General features: G+C 44.3%; 1 protein-coding gene across 1 annotated transcript; it reads right to left on the bottom strand.

Annotated features, from left to right (window-relative positions):
- Positions 1 to 7,795: 7,795 nt before the first annotated feature.
- LOC143502078 (uncharacterized) lies at positions 7,796 to 10,215 on the bottom strand. Its single transcript, XM_076995262.1, has 2 exons — positions 9,860 to 10,215; positions 7,796 to 9,748 (listed from the first exon to the last, which is right to left on the bottom strand). The coding sequence occupies exon 2, from the start codon at positions 8,831 to 8,833 to the stop codon at positions 7,796 to 7,798; it is 1,038 nt and encodes a 345-aa protein (XP_076851377.1). The 5' UTR covers positions 8,834 to 9,748; positions 9,860 to 10,215.
- Between the last annotated feature and the right edge of the window lie 1,801 nt (positions 10,216 to 12,016).

Here is a 12,016-nt window from a genome sequence, read left to right as displayed (position 1 = left end):
TGGGAGGAGGCAAGCAAGCAACATGCCTCACTCCACTGTCCGCTGCGTTCATTGTAGGTCGGTTATTCTGTAACAACTAGGAGAGAGGGCTGAACGCAAGTGCGGACTGAACAATGAATTAAATGACAAAACTGATACATATACACAAAGCACACAAAACATACCCCAAGAATAATCAAACACCTAACTTATGAACCAAACAACACTAACAGAAATAGCTGGGTGAACAAGGCTAAATAAAAGCAAAGACATCAACAAGCAAAATCACTAGAGAAACCAAAGTCACACAAAGTACATCTAATAGGGAATACAAAATACAAGGAGTACATACAGACTAGTATTACAGACACAAAAGACCAAGATACCAAATCGCATACAAACAAGAGATTAAACACAAGACTTAAATACACTAACCAACCAAGGGACTCAACAAGACACAGCAGAAAGCAATAACGAGGGGGCAGGGGAGTGAAGACAGACACAACTAGGAAATTTCAAAATAAAAGACAAACAGAAGACATGACCGACAGGAGGGAGGCAGGACTGACACTGACCCATTTTCATGCCTGTTTAAAGACTGGTTTAGGCCAGTGGTTAGCAACAACCGAGAGGCCACTTCAGTCGCCGCTTTAAGTCATGCTGGTATTAAAAAATATTTTGTAGGTATTAAAAAGGTATTAAATTCAACTTAAGAATCTTTGTATATACCCTGATGTATTAAATCTGTATTTATATTACCAGCCTGTTACCTTAATTAATGAAATATGCAAACATTGTGTAGAAAAGGAACATTTAATAAACATTAATCATCAAATGAAATGTATTTATATAGTGGTTTTTACACAAAGCACCCTTATAGAAGTCCAGAATCATCAACAACAAAAAAAAAACCCTGGTGAGCAAGCCAAAGGCAACAGTGGTCAAGGAAAATCTCCTTCAAAAACTATAGGAAGAAACCTTGGGAGGAACCAAGACTCACAAGAGGAAACATCATCCTGGTGCCCTTAATACAGGTAATGAGTGGAGGACAGAGAAGCCTCTTAAAGAAGTTGTTACAGGTCTGTAACAAAAAAAAAAAAAACATAATATAAACAAAAAACCTTCATTCCATCATTAAACATGAATAGAACTATAAATAATTTTGTATCTTTGTTTCTTCCAGTGTTACAAGAATAATTTAGACAGGTACATCACTGTTTAAATCTAAGGGACCTTGGTAGTTGGTCATTACAACAACCGGTAGTCCACAGCAGATTCACTGAGCCTGAAAGGGTAAGAGGAATGGTTGTGTGCCAGATGTGGTATTCTTTGACTCTTCTGATAGCTCTCTCCACCAGGATTCAGAGACGAGCTATGGCTTGTGTTTTCTCCATGTCCTCCTTGCTGAAGCAGGTGGATTTCTTGAAGGGGGGGATGATGAGTGTTGCACCAACATCAGACAGCATCTGGTCAATGACAAAGCCCTTGTCTGCCATGCATGCATCTCCTGGTTCCAGTAGGCTGAGAATTCCAGACTGTCTTGTTATTTCCAGTCTTGTTGTGCCAGTCTTTGGCTTGGACTTGGTTTCTCAATTTCCATCACACCCTCGTTCCTCTGTGCTTTACTCCAGTACACCAACCTGGATGCTGAGGGAGCAACCGACTCCCAAAAGATCAAAAATACCTTCTCTGATGGAAAACGGGTGTAGAATCTGAACTTCTCATCAGTTGCACAAAATCTGTTGATTTGCAGGCCCCTGAGCTGAGATTCTAATTCTCTGACCTTGGCCTCCAATTCTCTGATTTTTTCAGCAGCAGCATCCAGGGCACCTGAAAAATGCCGACAAAAGCATCAGGGTAAAATGTCGTCTTTACAATACAGACATTTATATGGAAGCCCATTCCCACCACCTAAAGTAAAAAAAAACAGCACATATATTTTTTTCTCATTATTAAGTAAATTGCTATCTCATTATTTCGAGATACTAAGTCATTATTTTGAGATACTATAGTATATAATGACTTAGTATCTCAAAATAATGAGATAGCAATTTTTATTTTTTATTTTAGGTGGCGGAAATGGGCTTCCATACATTCCATTTATCTTCTTTATCAGAGCACTGTGTTTTAGAGCAGTATTGTGTAGCTCTTGTCGTGATAAAACGTTTAAAACGTGAGTCAGCTGCCCTCTAGTGGCTGGCTGCAGTACAACTTTTAACCCCGCCCATTCCCATGTTGGTGAACGGGCCGGACGACAAACTTTGAATTTTTATTACACGTAAAATAAGTGTAGCGCCCCCTAGTTAGTAAGTGCCAAACTACGCCACCCCTTAATTAGTGCTTTTTTACTTAGAGTAAGGGGAACTCTAAAGAAAGTAGACAAACGTCGGTGATGCAAAAATACAGTCTTTATTGAAGACAATAGACTCTGTCAGTTTAATTTAAATAAAACAAAAACAATCTAAGAGGTGTTGACACTACCTGTTTGTGGTTTGGAGACTGAGTAAAGACAGCCAATTGACAATACCACTCGTGAATAATCTCTAAAATTCAGCCACACACTGCAAATGTTTCCAAATCACACTCTAAAGTGAACACAGCACCCGATATGGCTGCCTCTATCTCAGTCTCAACATAGCCACATCTAAATAGTACTGGATCAGAATACTCAAGAGACTCAAGTTAAAAAAAGGTACATCGACCAATAACTAGACACACAGGTAGTCACACAAGAGTAAGGGTTTTTAAAACAACGGGTCACTTAAATACCCCTGAGCAGCATATCATTAAAAGACCACTTTATGATTTGCTATGGTAGGATCTTTTAGATAAAAGAACACAAAATAAAACAAAACGGTAGAAAACAGCAACTGACACCCACTGAAGCTGTGGCCCTTCATATACACAAAACAGAAAGAAACATTACATTCAGTCAATAAAACATTGACTACGTTCAACATTATGAATATGATTTAAAAAGACGAAACATACCACATTCATCAGGGTTGACCAACTTCACTCATGGACAGGATAGCAGCTTGTCACAGAACACTGGATATACAGAGTGTAATTAAAAAACCATATGAAACCTCTGGTTTAGGCATACTAAAACATTTTCAGGTGTTTATAAAGCTTTAGAGGATGCACGGCGGCTAATTGTACCTGGTAACCGATCATTCGTAAGTCAGTAGAAGACAGAATGGATGTGGCGTGTCACCAACAGACTAAAATAAACAAAGGAGCTTTACTCCGTATGTCTGAAAGGGTGCGACTAAAGCTCGAGCATGATTACCAAACTCGCATACCTTGTACTCTGTACACACACCGGCTGTTGCTACCTCTATGACCTGCGGCCACTCCACCTGAACACGCCTATCCTCGCGTCCCCACACTAATTAAAACCAAACCATGTTTAGTTGCTTCATCAGTCATCTTGTGCAAAAGTATAATATGCAACTTAATCCTACCTTCGGACTCGCTGTTACAGACACGCTTCTTCTAGGCGCCGCCACCTGCATGCGCTTTAGCCACCACGCTATCCTCTAGGACCCCACAGGTGTCCCTATATATGTCTACCTGTAAATGGCTCACCCAATGCAGGTGCTACTCTACTCTAGGACGTCATCCTTCATGTGCGCACCAAAACAAAGAAAGCGTCGCCTTGGCTATGCTGGCTACAATCACCCCCTCCAAATGCATCGGCGACCCGACGATGGCACTCCAAAATGTTAACCCATCATTCTTCTTGTTCAGGCAGCTCTTCATACCTCTCAGTTATAACTGCCCGAGGGAGTCGGTGGGGGTTAGAGTGTTGACCGGCGTTCAGTCTTGTCGAACGGCGTAAGAGCATTGGCTCTTGTGAGGGTCCCTCTTCTTCAGGGGTAACGGGGTCATGTGGTCCAGGTCTCTCCTGGAGTTCTTCCACTAACAGTATAACATCCCCATCTTCATCTTCCTCCAGAACTGGGGAGTGGGGCCCACTTTCCTCACCTGTCATGGGGACAGTATCTTCTATATCTTCTGTGTCCTGTTCTTCATTCAGTGCAGCTCGTAGCTCAGACCGGTGCACCTGTCGGATTGGCCCCTCTTCATCAACCGGAGCCACAGAGTAAACCACCCCCGTTCCCACTGGACTTCTAACCACTCTGTACACACAGGGGTTCCAATGATCTTGGATCTTGTTTCGTCCTGCTGGGTGATTCCTCAGATAAACCAGCTGCCCTTCCTTGAACCCAGAGTCGTTTATTTGGTCGTTATGGTTTCGATTACGCCTGAGGGCCTGTTCCTCTGTCCTCTGCCTTACATGTTCATGGACAAGCCGTAGACTCTGCTGATGTGTCTGAATCCATTCATCCAACGTTCCCAAGTTTTGCGTGGGTTCTTCCAACCCCAACAGGAAATCTACTGGTAGCCTGGGGTGACAACCAAACATGAGAAAATAGGGGGTTCGACCCGTGGTCTGATGAGGAGTAGTATTATATGCAAATGTCAGTTGGGGCAAGTGCCGTGGCCAATACCTCTTTTGGTCAACAGGGAGTGTCCTAAGCAGGTCATGTAAAGTGCGATTGAAACGTTCACATTGTCCGTTTCCTTGGGGATGATAAGGGGTGGTTCTGCTCTTCTGCACTCCATAAATCTTGCATAACTGCTGTATCAAAGTGCTTTCGAAATTCCGGCCTTGGTCGGAATGTATACGGGCTGGAGGACCGAACCGATGAAACCAATGTTGTACCAGCATCTGGGCTACTGTACTTGCCTGTTGATCTCTAGTGGGAACAGCCTGGGTGTATTTTGTAAAGATGTCGGTCAAGACCAGGACGTTTTGCCTACCATCCGATGCCGGTTCCAAGACTGTAAAGTCCAAGGCCAGGATCTCATTTGGCCGTGATGCTTGCAGCGTACCCCAATAGGGTCGAACTTTAGGCTGAACTGCCTTCCCCAGCACACATCTTTGGCATCGACTGCACCACTGCTCTACATCTTGAGCCATATTAGGCCAAAAGCACCTGCTCCGCAACAACTGTAGAGTTCGCTCTGTCCCTTGGTGCCCATGATCATCGTGGACACTATGTAAGACCTCTTCTTGTAGACACTGAGGAACAAGCAGCTGGAAATACTCTGGTCCCCCACCTGGGGGATGGACTGTTCGATATAGTACGCCCTCTCGCTCAACCAGTCGCTCTTGCTGGCGAACGAGGGCTCTACTGGCACTGGACAAAGTTCCACGTTCTGTTGCTGTTGGAGGTCGTCTTTCATCATAGAACCTCCATACCGGTTCAATAACTGGATCAGCCTTCTGCAGTAGGCCCAGATCGTGAGATGAGCGTCCAGGGAATGCAACGACTTCACCACACAGGGCCCCAGAACCACTGGGCTGCTCGTTCCAAGAGGCTAGCACCACTTGTGGAGGCATGCTTGTTCCAACTGCAAAGCGCTCCACGTACTGTCGGGACAAAGCATCGGCATTTTGATTGCTCTTCCCTGGACGATACTTGATAGTAAAGTTAAATGATGCCAATTGAGAAGCCCAGCGCTGCTCCACGGCCCCCAACTTGGCAGTCTGCAAGTGACTCAAAGGGTTATTGTCAGAAAAAATGGTGAAGTGATTGCACAGCAGGTACTCTCTGAACTTCTCTGTCACAGCCCACTTGACGGCCAGCAATTCCAGCTTCATAGAACTGTAATTATTCATGTTTCTCTCAGTGGGCCTCAGCCCTCTACTGGCAAAGGCAATTGGACGCACTTTCCCGTTCTGTTCCTGTGAGAGCACCGCCCCAAGGCCTCCATGGCTAGCATCCACTTCCAAAATAAATGGTTTCTTAAAATCAGCATATGCCAGAACTGGGGCAGAAGTAAGTTTCTCTTTTAATAACTGGAAGGCCTGCTCGCAGTCTTCACCCCAAGCTGTAGCTAGAGAGATTTTGGGAGTCTTTCCTTTTCGTCTGGGTCCACTAAGCTTCCCAACAAGATGGTGCAAGGGGGCTGCAAGTTTAGAAAAGTCTTCTACAAAACGTCTGTAATAACTAGCGAAGCCCAGGAACGAACGAAGTTCAGCGAGATGTAGTGGCCGTTTCCATTCTTTGACCACCTCAATTTTAGCAGGGTCGGTCGCCACCCCCTCAGCAGAGACAACATGGCCCAAGTACTTCACCTGATGTTGGAAAAAGTTACACTTGGACAGTTTCACTTTCAATTTCTGTTTCTGTAGCCGAGCGAACACTTCTTCCAGCCTTTCCAAATGTTGTTCCACGGTAGCAGAGAAGACCACGACGTCATCAAGATAAAGAAGTACAGACTGATATCGACAGTCCCCAAACATGCGTTCCATGAGACGTTGGAACGTGCCAGGGGCATTGCATAACCCAAAAGGCATTCGATTAAATTCAAATAAACCAAAGGGAGTGCAGAAAGCCGTCTTAAATTTATCCTTTTCCGCTACTGGGACTTGGTTATACCCACTGGCCAAATCGAGTGTAGAGAACCATTTTGCTCCTGACAAGGCATCTAGGGATTCCTCTATCCTAGGAAGTGGGTATGAATCACGACGGGTCTTCGAATTCAACTGCCTATAGTCTACGCAAAGTCTGAGGGTCCCGTCTTTCTTGGTCACCAACACGATAGGGGAAGAGTAAGGGCTACTGCTTTCTCTGATGACCTGGTTATCTAGCAACTGTTGGATATGAGCTTTTACTGTTTCATATTGAGAAGGAATGATACGACGATAAGGCTGGCGCACAGGAGCATCATCTAGCAAGGGAATCTCATGAGTAATAAGGGATGTACAGCCCAAGTCCCCCTCCCCTTTGGAAAATATACTGCCATATTTGGAAAAAAGAGCAGTAGCCTGAGCAGCCTGTTGTTCAGTAAGCCCCTCAAGATCCAACACAAGCTGGTCAGAAGAATTATTGGACGAGGTGACGTCGTGCGTGGATATAAAAACTGAACACTCTTCCCAAGAAGACTCTACAGAGACCTTTGCCTCACTTCCCATTATCGTGGCTGAAACCGCTTGCACCGTGCCGACCACATGACGAGGAGGGAGCCACACATCAGAGCTACTGACATTTACTATGGGCACATACAGCAAACCCTTTCTTGCAGAGACCAGAGTAGGGGATAAAAGCAAACCTTCAGGAAGGGGTCCGTCTTCACAGCCCAATGGCTCCAACAAGAGCTCCACTGAGTCTACCTGAGGGCACGTAGCGGGGACCATGGTCATCGTACCAGCCTCAATACGAACAGGAAGTCGGCCATGAATGCGAACCTTGAAGGGTTTAGCAGCGTTCAAAACAGCCTCTACCTTCTCACAGTGGCGTAGTGCATGCCGAACCGCCGGGACCGCCGACTGCACTGGGGGGGGAGGAAAAGAGTTGAGGACCATGCTGTCCGAACAGGGTTCTGTAACAATCACCCAGCACATTCATACCCAAAATGCCTGGCGTTTCTGCTTTACGACCCTGAAGCACAACATCCGTAGGATCCTTAACTATTAAAATCCCTCTACCCAAAATGCACTGTCCCAGGACTACCACGTCAAGCTCGAGATAGCCTATATAAGGAATGTCTAACCCATTCGCTGCTTTGAGGCCCAACCATTTACAGTCTCTCGTTTGCAAATGTGTAAAGTGCTTAGCAAAAAAACTCTCTGTGATGGTGGTCACCATTGACCCGGTATCAATTAGACATGGGACTGTTACCCCCCCCATATGCACACCTAATACGGGACAATTTCCAACTAGTTGACTGTACAAAGGGCGGTTAACATTAGAGCCAGGACTTCCCAATCCCAGCGTGTGGCTCTGCACACTGGGAAGTCCTAGTTTTCCGACTGGTTGACCGAGTTGCTACGGGATACAGTGAGATCCTGACTATTGGTAGCTGAAGGAAGAGGAGCAGATCGACAATAGCGAGCGATGTGACCTGGCTCGCCACACCTAAGGCAAATCGGTTGGCCATCTGATGTACGTCTAAAATGACCATTCCTATGGGAAGGACTTGGGGCATTACCACTAGGTTGACAGAAGCGTTTAACTAACATATCAAGCTGAGCTTGCTGTCTCAAAACCATCTCCTTTAACTCTGCCAATTCGGAGGTTTGAGCGATAGTAGCCTCACATTGTGGCGCAAAACGCACTTCGTGACTACGTGGCAGAGCACGCTGACCCCGATCACGACCTGGCTGACCCTCCTCCAACCACCTAATAGCCTCCCGCCTTACATCTAAAATAGACAGATCCTCGTCGTCCCGTACCAATCTTTTGAGCTCCCTACGTAAAGTATGATCTCTAACGTTCTCACAAAACTGATCCCTTAACACATCCCCGGAATTAAAAATAGCATCACCCTTACTCTGCTTCACTCTGTCCATGAGTTCCATTAGCGCATGAGAGAATTCGAACAATGACTCGTTCTCCCGTTGTTTGCGATCAAAAAAACGCTGCTGCCAATGCACATAGGATTTAGTACACCCATACATTTCCTTTAAAATGCGAATAATTTCATCGGGGTTTTCTCGGCTTGCTACCGGTCGATACTTTATTTCATTACGGGCCTCGCCCTCTAAATGATCATATAAAAACATAGCTTTATCTAAAACAGACATATGTCTGGATCTAATACAACTTTGTGCCTCCTCAGTCCACTCCTCTACCGAAAGGGCTCCTGCAGCTGTCGAACCAGAGAACTTTGGGCACTTTCTTTCTTTAGGCAAATAAAAAGCATGTTCCCGCCGTACGGGTGGGATTTCGTCTCCAACATTTCCCCCAGTACCTCCATTCTGCACCCCAGAAAGTCTCGCATTTGCAGTTTGGAGCTGTTCCACTTGCTCCCGCAGTCTCTGCAGCTCTCCCTCCATGACGACTCCTTGCTGACACAAGTTGGAATGCCAGCTGCTGTTTTCTACCACAACAAATCACTAATACTGCTCGAATCTACTTACACTTTATTAAATTAAACTGACAGGTCAAAAGCGCTAACTGATGTTCGATCCTGCCGACTGCGCCAGATTGTAGCGCCCCCTAGTTAGTAAGTGCCAAACTACGCCACCCCTTAATTAGTGCTTTTTTACTTAGAGTAAGGGGAACTCTAAAGAAAGTAGACAAACGTCGGTGATGCAAAAATACAGTCTTTATTGAAGACAATAGACTCTGTCAGTTTAATTTAAATAAAACAAAAACAATCTAAGAGGTGTTGACACTACCTGTTTGTGGTTTGGAGACTGAGTAAAGACAGCCAATTGACAATACCACTCGTGAATAATCTCTAAAATTCAGCCACACACTGCAAATGTTTCCAAATCACACTCTAAAGTGAACACAGCACCCGATATGGCTGCCTCTATCTCAGTCTCAACATAGCCACATCTAAATAGTACTGGATCAGAATACTCAAGAGACTCAAGTTAAAAAAAGGTACATCGACCAATAACTAGACACACAGGTAGTCACACAAGAGTAAGGGTTTTTAAAACAACGGGTCACTTAAATACCCCTGAGCAGCATATCATTAAAAGACCACTTTATGATTTGCTATGGTAGGATCTTTTAGATAAAAGAACACAAAATAAAACAAAACGGTAGAAAACAGCAACTGACACCCACTGAAGCTGTGGCCCTTCATATACACAAAACAGAAAGAAACATTACATTCAGTCAATAAAACATTGACTACGTTCAACATTATGAATATGATTTAAAAAGACGAAACATACCACATTCATCAGGGTTGACCAACTTCACTCATGGACAGGATAGCAGCTTGTCACAGAACACTGGATATACAGAGTGTAATTAAAAAACCATATGAAACCTCTGGTTTAGGCATACTAAAACATTTTCAGGTGTTTATAAAGCTTTAGAGGATGCACGGCGGCTAATTGTACCTGGTAACCGATCATTCGTAAGTCAGTAGAAGACAGAATGGATGTGGCGTGTCACCAACAGACTAAAATAAACAAAGGAGCTTTACTCCGTATGTCTGAAAGGGTGCGACTAAAGCTCGAGCATGATTACCAAACTCGCATACCTTGTACTCTGTACACACACCGGCTGTTGCTACCTCTATGACCTGCGGCCACTCCACCTGAACACGCCTATCCTCGCGTCCCCACACTAATTAAAACCAAACCATGTTTAGTTGCTTCATCAGTCATCTTGTGCAAAAGTATAATATGCAACTTAATCCTACCTTCGGACTCGCTGTTACAGACACGCTTCTTCTAGGCGCCGCCACCTGCATGCGCTTTAGCCACCACGCTATCCTCTAGGACCCCACAGGTGTCCCTATATATGTCTACCTGTAAATGGCTCACCCAATGCAGGTGCTACTCTACTCTAGGACGTCATCCTTCATGTGCGCACCAAAACAAAGAAAGCGTCGCCTTGGCTATGCTGGCTACATAAGTTTTTTGAGCAATTATATTTTGTCAATTCTGTAAGACCCCATTGCGTTAGTATCTATCCCAGTGTTTTTCTCTATGATAAACAGATTTTATAGAAGTTATTAAGTGTTACTTAAAGGGGTGTGGCGATAAGGTGATTGACAGTTAATAGCTGCGTTGGTTGACATCTAATACCAGACGCTCAAACGTGAACGCGAAACTCTCGACAGCAAAACTCTCGACAGCAATATTAAAACCTTTTACCTTTGTTTATTTTGTAAAACGTCAAAAGTGTCTATACTGGTGGGCGTATCCTAACAAATGTCGGAGCGGAGATAGGTCTCTGGCGGAGATACTGTCCTGCCTACCGGTTCTAATGCGCATGCTCTGGCTGCAATTTTCAAGATGGCAGCGTCCTTGTGGCCATCTTGGTGGCTTCAAAAACTCACAATGGGAGTCAACGGTGACGTACCGTCCATTATATATACAGTCAATGTCACTGACCCGAGCTCTCGCCTCGCTGGAGCGGCGGGTAGTTTGCGCCCGTGTTAAACGCGAGGTCAGTGATAAGAGCAATGAATAGCCAACCATATGACCATAAAATAGCTTTATTGCAATGTGCTGTTATGGTACCAGACTAGGAGGGTTTGGGTTAGCTAACGTTTATATTAAAACTTGTCAGAAAGCTCCCTGAAACATAAAGTTACATTACTCTCTGGCCACGTCCAAAACTGCTACTACACTGAATGTGTAAAAAATAAAATATAATGAATAAAACAAATAAACGAATAAATAAAAGGACACCATGGTTTGAAGTGTTTTCAGTAGTGCAGTATGTAATGTTCCAGAGTGTGCTGTTTGGGACACGGACTGTCCAACATTAACGTTAGTCTTGTCTAGTCAGGAAACCTTAACATACATTTTTTGTCATTTCATTTCAGCATGCCACCAAAGAAACAAATAAAACCACAGGACACAACACTCCTGAGTTTTTTTTTTAAAGAGCGGAAATAGTTTAAGTAAATAATAATAATCAAACCTGTTATATTATTTTAAATATTATGTATCACCTTATTAGGAGAGTACTGGTACAAAGATACAGTAACAGTGCAGAAGCTGCAGAGATCATTCATGCTTTGCCTTCAGAGGTACATGGATTATTTGGGCAAGTGGAAGCTCTGGTTGCTTTTAGTAGTCCATGTTTCATCCTCTGAGGCAGAGAGAAGTTTTTTGGTTATATCTGAATATAATCCATACATTGCATGCATAATTTATTTAAAGTTTGTGGACAACAGTCATGTTGTATTTTGTTTATTTGCAATTTACCGTAATTCCACAAATGTTCTATGTCACTATACATACAGTGATTAACTACCTTGCCTACAGTGGAATCAGTTTATATTAATATTTTAGAGGATAGGATGGGCTTTGATTTGATAGCAAATGTATGTCTGTCTGCGGGTTAGGAGGCGCCGAGGCCGCTGGAGCATCTGGGGAGGAACATGGACATGCCCTTGCGCCGCCCCTCAGTCCCCTCTTCCTCCCCACATTGCCAATGGGGTCGGTCTGATGAGACATGAGGGCCCGACGCATAGGCTCATAGCACCCCCCCAAAAAAAGTCTTAGGAAAATCCACCATACTGGTGGAGAAGACCACTC

The sequence above is a fragment of the Brachyhypopomus gauderio genome, unplaced genomic scaffold, assembly GCF_052324685.1.
Source record: "Brachyhypopomus gauderio isolate BG-103 unplaced genomic scaffold, BGAUD_0.2 sc189, whole genome shotgun sequence".
Classification (NCBI taxonomy): Eukaryota; Metazoa; Chordata; class Actinopteri; order Gymnotiformes; family Hypopomidae; genus Brachyhypopomus; species Brachyhypopomus gauderio.
This window is presented reverse-complemented; position numbering and strand designations above follow the sequence as displayed.